The sequence below is a fragment of the Otolemur garnettii genome, unplaced genomic scaffold (assembly GCF_000181295.1).
Source record: "Otolemur garnettii isolate 467f Iridium unplaced genomic scaffold, OtoGar3 scaffold00065, whole genome shotgun sequence".
Classification (NCBI taxonomy): domain Eukaryota; kingdom Metazoa; phylum Chordata; class Mammalia; order Primates; family Galagidae; genus Otolemur; species Otolemur garnettii.
In genome coordinates, this window is record NW_003852460.1 from 9,829,278 (window position 1) to 9,843,862 (window position 14,585).

At 43.5% G+C, this 14,585-nt stretch overlaps 1 protein-coding gene across 2 annotated transcripts in view; it reads left to right on the plus strand.

The window, feature by feature from the left end:
- Nucleotides 1–13,638, plus strand: part of FRMPD4 (FERM and PDZ domain containing 4) — a 531,361-nt gene extending 517,723 nt beyond the window's left edge. Inside the window, exons 14-17 of one of the 2 annotated variants that reach the window (XM_003793053.2) lie at nt 64–202; nt 5,168–6,232; nt 6,610–7,896; nt 9,692–13,638. In XM_003793053.2, coding sequence (XP_003793101.1) covers nt 64–202; nt 5,168–6,232; nt 6,610–7,896; nt 9,692–9,696 — 2,496 coding nt within the window. In that variant the 3' untranslated portion in view covers nt 9,697–13,638. The remainder of the gene's footprint in view (nt 1–63; nt 203–5,167; nt 6,233–6,609; nt 7,897–9,691) is intronic. The other variant, XM_012807155.1, reaches the window with a different exon arrangement.
- The last annotated feature ends 947 nt before the right edge of the window (nt 13,639–14,585 follow it).

Here is a 14,585-nt window from a genome sequence, read left to right on the forward strand (position 1 = left end):
AAAAAAAAAAAAAAAAAAAAAAAGAATGGATGGACTTAACCAAAACATTCTCTTTTTTTGTAGCCTATCACACTCCTGATGGAGTCCTCAGATGCCATGAATCTGGCCTGCCTCACTGCTGGATACTACAGGCTGCTTGTGGACTCCAGAAGGTCCATATTTAACATGGCCAACAAGAAAAACACAGCACCCCAAGAAACAGGTATTCTGTTCCTAAACTCCTTAAGCCCTGACCCCTTACACCTACTCTACCTGATAATAATAAGGATGTTCCTTTAAAAGTTAAAATTGTACCTACAAAATAAATCCAACAACCAAGTTTAACACCAAAAGCCTTCAGCTATTTCTCATGTAGTCTAATGAAAAACAAAAAGACTGATTTGTCAGCCATCGGACAGTGGTTTTGTTATTGTGAATGTCTTTGCGGCTGAGTTTTCCTTGCCTCACTCTTACAGGGGTCAGGATGCAGAGAACTAATGATGGAATGCCGAGTAGAGGCCGTGAGACCCTGCTCTAGGCTGCTGTCTCCTTAAGGCAGTGGTTCTCAACCTCGCTAATGCCACAACCCTTTAATACAGTTCCTCACGTTGTGGTGACCCCCAACCATAAAATTATTTTCGTTGCTACTTCCTGAGTAATTTTATGGTTGGGAACCCTCAACCATAAAATTATTTTTGTTGCTACTTCATGAATAATTTTATGGTTGGGGGTCCCCACAACGTGAGGAACTGTATTAAAGGGTCACAGCATTATGAAGGCTGAGAACCGCTGCCTTAAGATGTCCTAGGCCAGGTGCCTGGAAGCCTCCTCCCTTACAGTCAGACTTACTCCCAGGGACTCTGGAAACTTTACCACGAGAGAACATGAGAACTACCTAGCACTTGGATTTGGAGGTTCTAGAAGAGAATTATTCTGCCCTGGCAGTCATCTTAGATCCATAATACAAGCACTGACATGCAAAGATATCAAATAATTCAGCCACATAATAGCACAGAATACCCCTAAAGTAAGGACAAGGAGGGCTGCGAATATTGACTATTCCTTTGACAGGTGGTTTTCATTTTTTTTTTTTATTGAATGGTAACTATGTACATTAATGTACTTCTGGAGTGTGGTTTTCATTTGTTTTAGGACATTTTCCTCCAGTTATTTGAGCATTTTCCTCCATCTACAGTGGACATTTAGTAAATATGACTGATAGACACCACTATTTCAGGCAGAGCCACTGACCCACGAAACAAATGTACTCAAAGGCTCCATAATTAGGGTTTCTTTTAAAAGAAAGGGGAACTCTTAAGAACCGATATTATTGTCTTTTTTTTTTTTTAAGACCGAGTCTCACTTTGTTGCCCTCAGTAGAGTGCCATGGCATCGTAGCTCACAGCAACCTCAAACTCTTGGCCTCAAGTGATCCTCTTGCCTCAGCCTCCCTCTGGAGTAGCTAGGACGACAGGCATCTACCACAACACACCCAGATATTTTTAGAGACAGGGTCTTACTCTTTCTCAGGCTGGTCTCGAACTCCTGAGCTCAAGCAATCCACTTGCCTCGGCCTGCCAGAGTGCTAGGATTATAGGCATGAGCCACCACACCCAGCATTGTCACTTTTTCTAAGAGAAAATTGGGGGAAGGAAAAAAATGGAAGGAAAATCCTCTCGCTTTTAAACTAAGCAGAAAACATAAAATCGTTATTCCATAAATACATGGTAATATATAGATACACATGCACAGGGACTTACACGCAGGTAAGACAGCCAGGACAAAGGAACCAAGCATGTTAGAAGGCAACTTTGACTTTCAAGTCAGGTACATCTGAGCTTTAACCCAGCCCCATCTTGAGGTGTCTGGGGTTTTTTTTTAGTTTCTCTAAGCTTAGGTTTCCTCATTTATAAGACTGGGATTAAAAAGCTAGTTTGCAAGGTAAGAGTAGCAAACTCTGTAACATACCCCACCTAAAATGATACTCAGTACTTCAATTAATACTTTTGTTATATGGGTATATTTAAAAATTGAAAAATTAAAAATATGGCTCAGCGCCTGTGGTCCCAGCAACTTGGGAGGCAGAGGCAGGAGAGTAGCTAAGGCGCCATCCACATACACCTAAGGTGGTGGGTTTGAATCCAGCCCAGGCCTGCCAAACAACAATGACGGCTGCAACCAAAAAATGGCCAGGCGTTGTGGCAGGCACCTGTGGTCCCAGCTACTTGGGAGGCTGAGGCAGGAGACTCGCTTGAGCCCAGGAGTTGGAGGTTGCTGTGAGCATGATGCCATGACACTCTACCCAGGGGGATAGCTTGAGGCTCCATCTCAAAAAAAAAAAAGAAAGAAAAAGAAAAATTAAAAATATAATTGGCAGTGAAAAAAACAGTGGTGGAAAACATGAGAATCAAAGTGATAGAAAAACAGAAAGGAAAAAAAAGACAGGAAAAGAACCAGAGGCAAAGAAAGTCTGCAAGAGGCACAAGTGTTTTCAAAATAAATCGAGAAAGGAAAAGGACAAAAGGGAGGTGGTAAGTGGGCCCTGGGTTTGGTGGTAAACATTTTTATGACTACATGTTTTCATGGAGCTAGGAGATTTACAGCAACCTAACACTGACCTTTGAAATTCCAAAGAGCAGTTCGGCAATTTGACACAATCCTTTCTCATTGGAAACCCAGGTTTCACCTTTTTATTTTCAAATCCTAAAGTTTATCTTGGAAATAAATCCTTTTCCCCATAGACCATAAAGATTATACAGGAGTATGAAGAAAACCTAACCTACCATTCTAAAAATGGTTACAGTAATAAGGTTCTCCATTCTGTCCAATTTATAGTGACCCACAATGCAATGTTTGATAAAACTTTAAGAGGCAAAAAACTTAGCTACAAAAATAGGATTGTTACTGTGGGGAAAGAATGGAACTTCAACCTCAGTAATTTCTCCCAGTTCTGAAGCAAGAATGAGGATGAGAGTATGTGTTCCAGATACCTCAGCCCATTCTCAGAGAGAGAGGGCAGGGTGGTAGGGCCAAAGTGGGGAAGAGGGCATAATCCACTCCAATAAAGAACCTGGTAGACCTAGGCTGAGCATCCTCTAATAGCAGAAGGTACTATCTTCTGAGAAACTCCCAATAAGATCCCCTAAGACCCAAGAAATGGAAAGAGTGAAGTCTGATTAGGCTGGTCCATCTCTAGTCCACTCTTGCCTCCCACTCTGTGAGAGACTAGACCATAAAATAGATTCCAGTTCCCAATCTACATCCCAATCTAGGCCTCCAAAATCATTCTAGGAAGCTTAAATCAGTGTACCCTTCTGGAAGGAAACCAAGATTGAGCTGTGTTTTCCTCTCACCTCAAACTGAGCACAGATCTTAGTCGAGATCTCAAAGACCAATAAGCCCCCATTTCTGCTTCTCTATCTGGAAAAATTAGCCTTCAAGCACTTTCGAAATCCATGACCCCACATATTTATATCTCTCTGTGTTTTAGGAGGGTCTGAGTAAGTATCCATTAACTTGTTTTTAGCCTATCAACTTACTCAGTTTTCTTGTTGGTCTAAATTAGGAGTTGGTCTAAACCTGGGGTCCTCAAACTTTTTAAACAGGGGGCCAGTTCACTATCCCTCAGACTGTTGGAGGGCCGGACTGCAGGCCCCAGGATGAGTTGGCTGCTAAGCAGGACAGGCAGCGGCAGCAAAAACACCTGGCGGGCCAGATAAATGTCCTAGGCATTTGTCCTAGCATGTGGCCCGCAGGCCATAGTTTGAGGGCGCCTGGTCTAAACCAACAGTTTGGGGTCTGCGCAGATAATTCAGAATGATAGCATCTTGACATCCTGAACTTAATTAATCTGCAGGACTCTTTTCTCAAAGGTCCCATTCACAGCACAGACACATCTTGTGGGGGCCACTATTTAACCTATACACCCATCTGGTCACATTCATTTAATGACAGCGAAGATGAGTCAAGTATTTACTATCTGGCCCTCCCTTTAGAGAAAATGTTTACCAACCCCTGTTCTAAACCGCTGCTACAACACAACGTTGCTGAACCATCCTCCTTCCCTGCAACAATCCACACTCAATCTCTCTCTCTCTCTCGCTCACACATAACATACCCAGTCATAATCTAAATTATTGTTAATAAAACAATACTAAACCCCCTACAAGGTCTATTTATTATAAGGTAAGATACAAACATCACCAGTGTATAATTCATTGCCTTCAAAATTAAATCTTACTGTTCATGAAAATACATGGATTTCTTAAAACGATATTGAACGTGTTTAGCATTGAGTCCATTATGTCATTGGGGGGAGCAAAACCCTGTTTGACAAAACTGACGTTTTCCTTACACATCTGATGTCAGTATCATGTGTCCAAATTTGTGATGGGGGCAACTTAAGGGAACATAGATTAGAGTTTTGCCATTTTCAATCAATGAGGAACATCAAACAAATCTTTGGGACTTTCTAGGATATAAACAAAAAATTGAAATTAGTCTAAATATTAATCATGCTTAGAAATAGAAGTACATTACCTGTGAGCACGCCGCCTTATGCGTTTTATATACGCGTGCACGTACTCAGCCATGTAGGCTGAGGTTTAGACACGAATATATTAATACCCACTCGGATATAAAGATAGGGTATTTTTGCAATCGTTACAATATTTATTTTAATTCCCTAAAAAATATGGTAGAAGTATAAAGATCCTTGACCTTCTGTTAACTCGATGAGAAAAAAGTCTAATATTTCCCCCTACCAAGTGGGGAATGTTAGACTTCCCTTCACAAAGAGAAGGGCAATAGATTTTCTGGAAAACAGCTTCTTGCAATCTCACCTTTAAGGGACGTAAAAAGCATACTTTATACTCACATTGTTAGATGTGAATGAGGTCTTTTAATAATTCAGATGGGATAGTTTCCTACTCTTAGATAGTATTAGATTTCATCAAATAGCAATTAGATTTAATGCAGTCTTCATTTTGTTAAGGTCAATTCTCCTAACCAAGGAATCCTTACGCCTGAAGCCTAAATGGACCTTTGCCATATTTGGAAAGTTGAATAAACATATTTGCACAAGTGGTTCTACAGGCCACGAAATTAAGAAACAGACATGACACGCCCCCCCTCAAAAAAAAAAAAAGCCAGCACACTAACATGTCTTTGTATGATTCTTTCTCTTTAGGAACCGAAAATAAAGGAAAGCATAATCTGCTTGGCCCAGATTGGAACTGCATACCCCAAATGACCACCTTTATTGGTGAAGGAGAACAAGAAGCCCAGATAACATACATAGATTCCAAACAGAAGACGGTTGAGATCACAGATAGCGCCATGTGTCCAAAAGAGCACCGGCACTTGTTCATGGGCAGCACCTATAACGCAGATGAACTTGGCCAGCCACTGGTGCAGCCCGGGGAGGCCCCCTGTGAGGCAGACTACAGAAGTCTAGCACAGCGGTCCCTGCTGACCCTCTCAGGACCAGAAACTCTGAAGAAAGCACAGGAATCTCCCAGAGGAGCCAAAGTGTCCTTTATTTTTGGAGACCTTGCGTTGGATGATGGTATGAGTCCCCCCACTCTCGGCTACGAAACCCTGTTAGATGAGAGTCCAGAAATGCTGGAGAAGCAGAGGAACCTCTGCATCAGCAGTGCCAACGACATGAAGGGCCTGGGTCTGCCTCCCGACGCAGAGGGCATCCAGTTTGTAGCAAATTCTGTTTACGCAAACATAGGCGATGTGAAGAACTTCCAGGCCACCGAGGGGATCGAGGAGCCCCTCTTGCACGACATCTGCTACGCGGAGAACACCGATGACGTAGAGGACGAGGACGAGGTGAGCTGTGAGGAAGACCTCGTGGTGGGGGAGATGAACCAGCCGGCCATCCTCAGCCTATCTGGCTCAAGTGATGACATCATCGACCTCACGTCTCTGCCCCCTCCGGAAGGTGATGACAATGAGGATGACTTCCTCCTGCGTTCCCTGAACATGGCCATCGCCGCACCTCCACCTGGCTTCAGAGACAGCTCGGATGAAGAGGACTCTCAGAGCCAAGGAGCTTCCTTCCGCGAGGGCAAGGACCAAGGCAACAGCCTGCAAAATGATGAGATCCCCGTGTCCCTCATTGATGCCGTGCCCACCAGCGCCGAAGGCAAGTGTGAGAAGGGACTAGAGAGTGCCGTGGTCTCCACGCTGGACGCTCTGGAAGCTCTATCTGTGTCCGAAGAACAGCAGACCAGTGACAATTCAGGTTCTTTCACGATTGTTACGTTTATCCACTGATAACCCATGCCATTTCATCTTTTCAAGCCATTTGCCCTTGGAGTCCTGTTATGCGCAGTTGTCCATTTCACTCATGTTCCATTTCATAAATGTGCTGAAACTACCATCGTGAGGTGTTTTGTTGTTTTTTTTTTTTTTAGTTATGATTTCCTTTATTGTTGTTTTAAGTATGGCATATGCCCCCCCCCCCCAATTTCTGGAACAACGTTGCAATAAACTCAGAGTCCTTACTGAAAAGGGAAAAACTTGGTTTCCGTTTCCATAATAATGAGCCCCATTTTCTTACATGTCTCCGAGTGCCTCTGATGCATGCATTAACCCCTTCTTGTTTTTTACGGCATGCAGGTGTGGCCATCTTGCGGGCTTATAGTCCTGAGTCTTCGTCAGACTCGGGCAATGAAACTAACTCTTCTGAAATGACTGAGAGTTCTGAACTGGCCACCGCACAAAAGCAGTCAGAAAACCTCTCTCGCATGTTCTTGGCCACTCACGAAGGCTACCACCCCCTTGCAGAAGAGCAGACGGAATTCCCCACTTCCAAACCCCCGGCTGGGGCCTTGCCTCCGAAGTCCTCCCATGCCCTGGCTGCTCGGCCCGCGACCGACCTCCCCCCCAAAGTTGTGCCTTCCAAGCAGATACTTCACTCGGACCACATGGAGATGGAGCCTGAAACCATGGAGACCAAGTCGGTCACTGACTATTTTAGCAAACTGCACATGGGGTCAGTGGCGTATTCCTGCACCAGCAAAAGGAAAAGCAAGCTGGCCGACGGGGAGGGGAAAGCGCCCCCTAGTGGGAACATGCCGGGAAACAAACAGCAGGGGACCAAAACCGCGGAGCTGGAGGAGGAGGCCAGTGGTAAATTTGGTACTGTATCCTCGAGGGACAGTCAACACCTAAGCACTTTTAACCTGGAGAGAACTGCCTTTCGCAAGGACAGCCAAAGATGGTATGTGGCCACAGAAGGCGGGGGGGCTGACAAAGGTGGATTGGAGGCAGCCACGGGCAAGACCTTCCCACGAGCTTCTGGGCTCGGGCCGAGGGAGGCTGAAGGAAAGGAAGGGGCCCCTGATGGAGAAGCCACTGATGTTTCGGGACTCGGCCAAGGGGACCGCTGCTTAACTGATGTGACCTGTGCATCTTCAGCGAAAGACTTGGGTAACCCAGAGGATGCTGATTCATCCACCTGCGACCATCCCTCCAAGCTTCCCGAGGCAGAAGAAAACGTAGCCCGCCTCTGTGACTACCACTTGGCCAAGCGCATGTCGTCACTGCAAAGTGAGGGCCACTTTTCTCTGCAGAGCTCCCAAGGCTCTTCCGTGGATGCAGGCTGTGGCACTGGCAGCAGTGGCAGTGCCTGCGCCACTCCCGTGGAGTCACCACTCTGCCCCTCCATGGGGAAGCACCTAATCCCTGATGCTTCTGGGAAAGGCGTGAGTTACGTTCCTTCAGAGGAGCGAGCTCCTGGCCTTCCAGGCCATGGAGCCACCTTTAAGGACCTGCACCCACAGACGGAAGGGATGTGCCCGCGGATGACAGTGCCTGCTCTGCACTCAGCCATTAATGCCGAACCCCTGTTTGGCACTTTGAGAGATGGATGCCATCGGCTCCCCAAGATTAAGGAAACCACAGGTACAGCAATGATGGATTCAGTGCTTTGCATGGCATGCAAACCGTAGAGTCTCAAAGAAAAGTACGAGTTAGAATTTTAAAGTAGCAATTACTGATCACCTGATGTTTAAAAAATACTAAAGTTTCTAGATCTGGAACAATGGTGAAAATAGCATTTGCTCTTTATAACTTTGCTCTGTGCTTGCTTTTACAATTTAATGGAGCAATTCTTTTTTTTCCTAAATTCTAAATGCAAACTTCTAGCAGCACCCAGTGTGACTTGTACTTATCAGGTAGTATTGCTCAGAAGCACATACTACTTGGATTTCCTCTCCAAGACACGTGATTTCTAGTTCTGCCATTTCATTGCTGACGGAGGAAAGATATGAGAGCAGGGTATCAGGGAGGCTGCAGGGGTTTGGAGGGATCCTTGGCCTTTCAGCAATCATACAGATTCCTTCCTACTCTGTAAGACTGCACTAAAGGGAGGTTTTGAAATGCCCGGAATACCCCAATGTCAAAAAGATTTGGGGGGTTATTTATGATTAGCTGCTTTATTTTCCCTGAAAATATAAATATAAAATGCAGACCCAGGTAGAAAGAACACAGTCACCTTCTGTTCCCCACCTCCACCCTCCTAGCACCCAGCTGGCTGGCCAGCAAAAGCAGACACTCTCATACTTCCATGTTTCAGACATCATCATCAATAAGGTCTTCTCCGGATAGGTCAATAGACGTTAGTGACATCTTGTCTTAGTTAATTTCTACCACTGCCCTTTGAAGATTTTCGACCTTCTCAAAACCTACCACTAGCTTCAAACCATCTGTGAATGTTACCTAACTCATCACCCAACTACATCTTTGCCTCCCAACTAGTTAAACCACACTGTCTAATTCTTCATGGTTTACCAAGAGCTTTCACTTAAGTCACCTTGTGCTCCTCATATAAATTCTGGGAGGTGAATATTCTTCACGTGACAACTTTTCTAAGAAAAGTTTAGCAACTGGCTTAGTGTCTCAGCCTCGGATCATGTACCAGGCAAATCTCATGCTGTCCTCTTAAAAAGGTTAACATATTTCATTTGCATTAATTAAATTAGGCCACTTTTTAAAAAAATAGGTAACTGATGCCAGGATTAACCTAACTCCCTTCAAATGAAACTTAAATATCTTCAGTATATTTGAATCATCTGAGTACTGGATATGTTTTTTAATGTGTCTAAGCTTTGGCAGGTAAATTTTGGAAGCAAGGCAATTCATGAAATGTTATTGTCTCCTTGAAAATGTTTGGGGGTTCTAGATAATTCCAAATAAATCAGTACCAGGAATAATGGATTCCAGTATTTTTCTTTTTTTTTTTTTTGGATGAGACAGAGTCTCAAGCTGTTACCCTGGATAGAGTGCCGTAGCATCATAGCTCACAGCAACCTCAAACTCTTGGGCTTAAGTGATACTCTTGTCTCAGCCTCCCAAGTAGCTGGGACTGCAGGCACCTGCCACAACGCCCAGCTATTTTTTTTGTTGTTGTAGTTGTCGTTTTAGCTGAACGAGGCCGAATTTGAACCTGCAAGCCTCGGTGTATATGGCCAGCACCCTACCCACTGAGTTACGGGCGCTGCCCCAGTATTTCTTATATACTTTGAAATGGAAATCTGTTATACACTATCAGGAGGGAGCCTTTAAAAGCAGGGTGACCCTGGCATATGGCAGCCCTTCTAGCATGCATCTTGGGAAACGACAGACGTCATGTAGAAATGTAGTAAAATGCCTCCCAGAAGATGCTTAATGATGCTCTCTGTTTTTCTACTACCCCTAGTGTAGCTTTGACAGAGCCTGGGAAGGAGAGACGAGGAGGCATGCCTTCAGCTTGGTCTCAACATCCTGAAGCTGATCCCATCCTGCTACCATCAAACATTCACTCGGAATCAAAGGTGCCAATTCCAAATCAAGACCCTAATGATTTCTCTCAAGCAAACCAAGCATATGGAGAGGCTGTGAGCTGGCAGCCAGCAGATCTGAGAGGGGGGAGCCTCAGGACACCCCCTAGCCAGAGAGCTCTGAAACATAGCAGCAGTATCCTCTTAGGATCTGTAGGTTTGGAGACCTTCCGAGAGAGAACCAGGGGTGCAGTCAGCTTAAAGTGTCCAGGCATCACAGAAGCACAGGAGGCCAGTTCGGAAAGGCAAGCAGAACTCCCCCTGGGGAAGAAGCTCACCAAAAGTTTTTCCCAAAGCTCGATGCACTTGAGCTCTGAGGGGAAGTTTCACAAAAGATCCCCAGTGGCTCATAAAGACTCCAAGCTGTATAGGACATTACCCTTGCGGAAGCTGGAGGGCAGCAATTGGAGATGCCGGGGGCCCTTCAGCTACTGCTTCCTCAACCGAGGGCAGGATGAAGATGATGAAGAGAAAGAGGAGGGAGAGGCCACCCACCAGGTCTCTTGCCTCTACCGACCCCAGATGACTCAGGCCATACCAGAACCAGCCAGCCTCTCCCCGGCTGTTGAGATTCAGAATCAAGGAGGGGAGCTGTCCAGGGGTCCAGTGCTGAAGGTCTGGGCAGAAGACCTGAGTGGCCCAGATGACTTGGACTTCAGCAACCTGGCTTTTGATGCCCGGATTGCAAGAATAAATGCCCTAAAAGAGAGCACATATGCAATGCCTGATGGGTTCCTCGCAGCCCAGAATGATGCCAATGAGCTGCTCTGCCTCGTCAGGGCGACCAAGGGGAAGAGAGAGGAGTCACGCCCCGAGGCGTACGACCTTACCCTTTCCCAGTACAAGCAACTATTATCCATCGAGTCCAGACAGTTGGGAAGTGCCTGTAGGAAAATGGCGATGGCCGAGAAAAGCCCAGAGGAGATGCTCCTAGCTATGACTTCCAGCTTTCAAGTGCTCTGTTGCTTAACAGAAGCTTGCATGCGATTAGTTAAAGTCGTAAACTCAGAGACACAGCAGCAGGAAATTGTAGGGAAGATCGATGAAGTGGTCATAAACTACATTTGTCTCCTAAAAGCTGCCGAGGCAGCCACCGGAAAGACTGGGGACCCTAATGTTGGACTCTCTGCGCGACATTCAACCACCATGGCCACTCTCGTAAGCACACTAACACGTTCTCTCAAGAGGCTTTTAAATAAATAAATATGAAAGTCACGTCATAATCTACCTTTGCAAAGCCATACATGAACTTTTCTTTACTTTCCGTGTATGATGAACAGATGTCTCCTTTCTTCTCTCTGTATATTTTGTTATTTTATATAAAATAGAAGATAAAAGTCACACTGATGAAACGTTGAAGCGTACTAATCAAATGTATTCTGTTTATATTACGCATATTTAGACATAAAAGAAATATCCAAGAAAGTGATGACATTTGGCTATTTTTCATATAGTCAAGACTCCAGGTATATGATGTAAAATTTTAAATTATACCATGTTAGAGCAAAACAACGAATCCTTTCCCCTTTCTTTCCAAGCAGACACTTGGAGACCAGATCATTCATATTTAGAAGTTAAAAAAAAAATCAAAAGAAATCACAGTGTATATAAAAAACAGTACTTATGTTTTAAAATTATGATTTTTTAGCATTGGAAATAGGTTTAAAAGACATTTAAAATCCAAGCAGTTATTATGAATTACTAGAGAATATATCTATAATAAATTAATTTTTTGCTCATAGAGTTTGGTTATTGGATGCTTTCTTCCAAGAATCCCACATGTTTAATTTGGGTTTATGCTATTGGTCTATAAATGGGTGGGGGGATGGATTCTGTGTCAACACAAACACTCTTCACAATGTTTCTAGAATTTAAATACCTCCCAAATAGAAAACTAGAGGGAACGATGGGCAGGTTCCTAGGTCATACCTAGAGTTATAGATTATCTCGTTACATTAAAAGTATGGAATAAATAACACCCAAATTAATTATTTTATAGAGAGATCTGCTTTGACTAAATGTCAAAAATCTATGAACCAAAGACATTATTTTTCCTCCATGCCAACTCAACCATGAAACTTAACATTCCCTTTAGAATGACAGACACTTAGCAAAATATCTGCAAACTTACAAAAAGGAACATTTAATATTAGATCATCAAAATTAAGTGCAGACCCAGTAATGTAGACCAGACCACACGCCAGCACCTATGAGTCACATCTCAGATCACAGCTCTCAGCACAGGGCTTCATGTTTCACCCCCTCTGCAAGGGCCAAGGCTGCCAAGCAAATTTGGAATTACAGCCTCATATGAGGACAAAATCTAAAATCTGGGATGTTACAGGAAATCAAGAAGAGATGGTTACTCATAATGGAAGCCATGATTAGATAAATAGTAAAGTGTCTAAGTATATACTTATCTGGATTTGCTGATTAAAAATACAAAATCTGAAAAAGAAAACAGAAGTGGTAAGTTTCATCAGTTCCAATGAAACTGACGAAATGCAAAGAAGTTTTCAGGAGCGTCATCTCTCCCCAAATATCCTGTAATCGGAAAATAAAGTCATTGTGTACAGATGTATTTCCTGGGTCATTCAGTGCTCATGCTACACATATTCCTACTTATGTTGAGGGCTCCTTAGAATATGACAGGAGAACACCAGGGGCAAATATTGCCATTTTTGTAACCTACTGGGCAGGAGGTGTAACACAGTCCACAACTGCAATCTCTCTCTAGTCACCCATTCCACCGAGACTAAACAACAAAACCCACGTGTTACCAGACGGCAGCAAAGGAAAGGGGTTTAGGTGTGTGTTATTATAAATAATGTTTAATTAAATAATAAAACATTATTTCATTACAATTATAAATATTGGTGTTTTGATATTGAGAGATATTAGTGGTCTTTACTGTGGAAAATCTTAGTAAATATTCTGTGTACAAAATTCCTGACCTATTAATAGGATGTGTGCCCTGTCACTGTGCTTAACATATCATCTAGATTATCTCATTTAGTCATCACAGCAGTCTGCTGGTTTGGACACTGTTCTTAATTTCCTCCAGAGGCAATGTGGTTGAGTAAAGATATAAGGTTTGGAGTCCGAAACATCTTGATTTAAGTTTTGACTCTGCCATTTTCTAGCCCTTTCATCTTGGAAAAGCTTTTTTCAAAGTTTCAATTTCCTTGTACTAGTGGAAATCAATAACATCTATTTCCATGAGGTGTCATGAATTTTGAGTAAAATGATGTGTGTAAACTGTTTACCGTGATACCTGGCAGAGACTAAGTACTGAATTGATGTTAGATATTCTTATCATCATAATCATGATGTTAAATATATTGCCCAAGATAATATGTGGGGGATGTTTGTTTTATATGCATATTGTATCCTGACTCTGTATGTAGAGCACATTATGTGTATTTCATATATATATAAAAGTGTACAAGGAAGTGATGATCCTTGTTCAAATCACATATCTAGTTAGAACAACTTCCCGGTCCATTTGAGTTCTTTGAGAAGCCTCAGGGAAATAGCTCTGGGCCTTTCTAATCCATCTCCCATTACCTGTGGCTGCGCCAGTAAGTTTCTGTTTCTTATAAATTCTTTGCTACTCAGAAAACCTCAAGGGGCCCTTGCATTCACTACGCATGGGGCTCCTAACTGGGGTCCAGGTCCACTAGAGTGTAGAAAAAATATATTCAAATGGTATTTGTGCGTATTTTTACCTAGCTTTTTTTATGTTGTGTATGTTTTATAATGGCATAATAGTACAGTGGTACATGTACATAATTTTAAATAAATAAATGAATGAATAAACAAATAAGTATATGCCTGGTACATGCATGCAAAAATATTGTCACAGGTAGGGGTGCGTTCACTAAAGGTTGGAGAGCACCATACTAGGTATAAACACCCCAAGTCCTTTACATTTAGTCACTAGCCTACTTTTCCAAGTTCATTCCTAACATTTTTATTAGACTTCCATTAAAAACTTACAAACAGCCGGGCGCGGTGGCTCACGCCTATAATCTCAGCACTGTGGGAGGCTGAGGTGGGAGAATTGCTTGAGCTCAGGAGTTCCAGACTTCTGAGACTTCCAAAAATGGAATAACCTAGCCAGGCGCGTGGCCAGTGCCTGTAATCCCAGCAGCTTCCAGAGGCTGAGGGAGCAGGATGCCCACAGCCCGAGTCTGAGGTCGCAGTGAGCTACGATGCCACTGCACTCTGTTCAGGGGGATAGGGTGGGACTCTGTGTCAAGAAAAAAGAAAAACAGCTCGGCTCCATTGGCTCTAGTGGCTAAGGTGTCAACCACATACACCTAAGGTGGCAGGTTCGAATCCAGCCCGGGCCCGCCAAACAATAGTGACAGCTGCAACCAAAAAATAGCCGGGCGTTGTGGCGGGTGCCTATGGTCCCAGCTACTTGGGAAGCTGAGGTAGGAGACTCGCTTGAGCCCAGGAGTTGAAGGTTGCTGTGAGCTGTGATGCCACGGCACTCTACCCAGGGGGACAGCTTGAGGCGCTGTCTCGGAAAAAAAAAAAAAAAGAAAAAGAAAAAAGAAAAACAAAGAAATAAAAAATAAGCAACAAAATAAAATAAAATTTTAAAAACTTGCAAATACAAAAGTAATGAATCAGTGTGGACTCGTCACACACCAATTCATGTCCAATCTTATTTTCTATATTCCTAGCCACATCCTTCCACACTGTATGGTTTAGAAGCAAATCCCAAATATCATACTATTTTGTCCCTAGACATTTCAGTAAGAA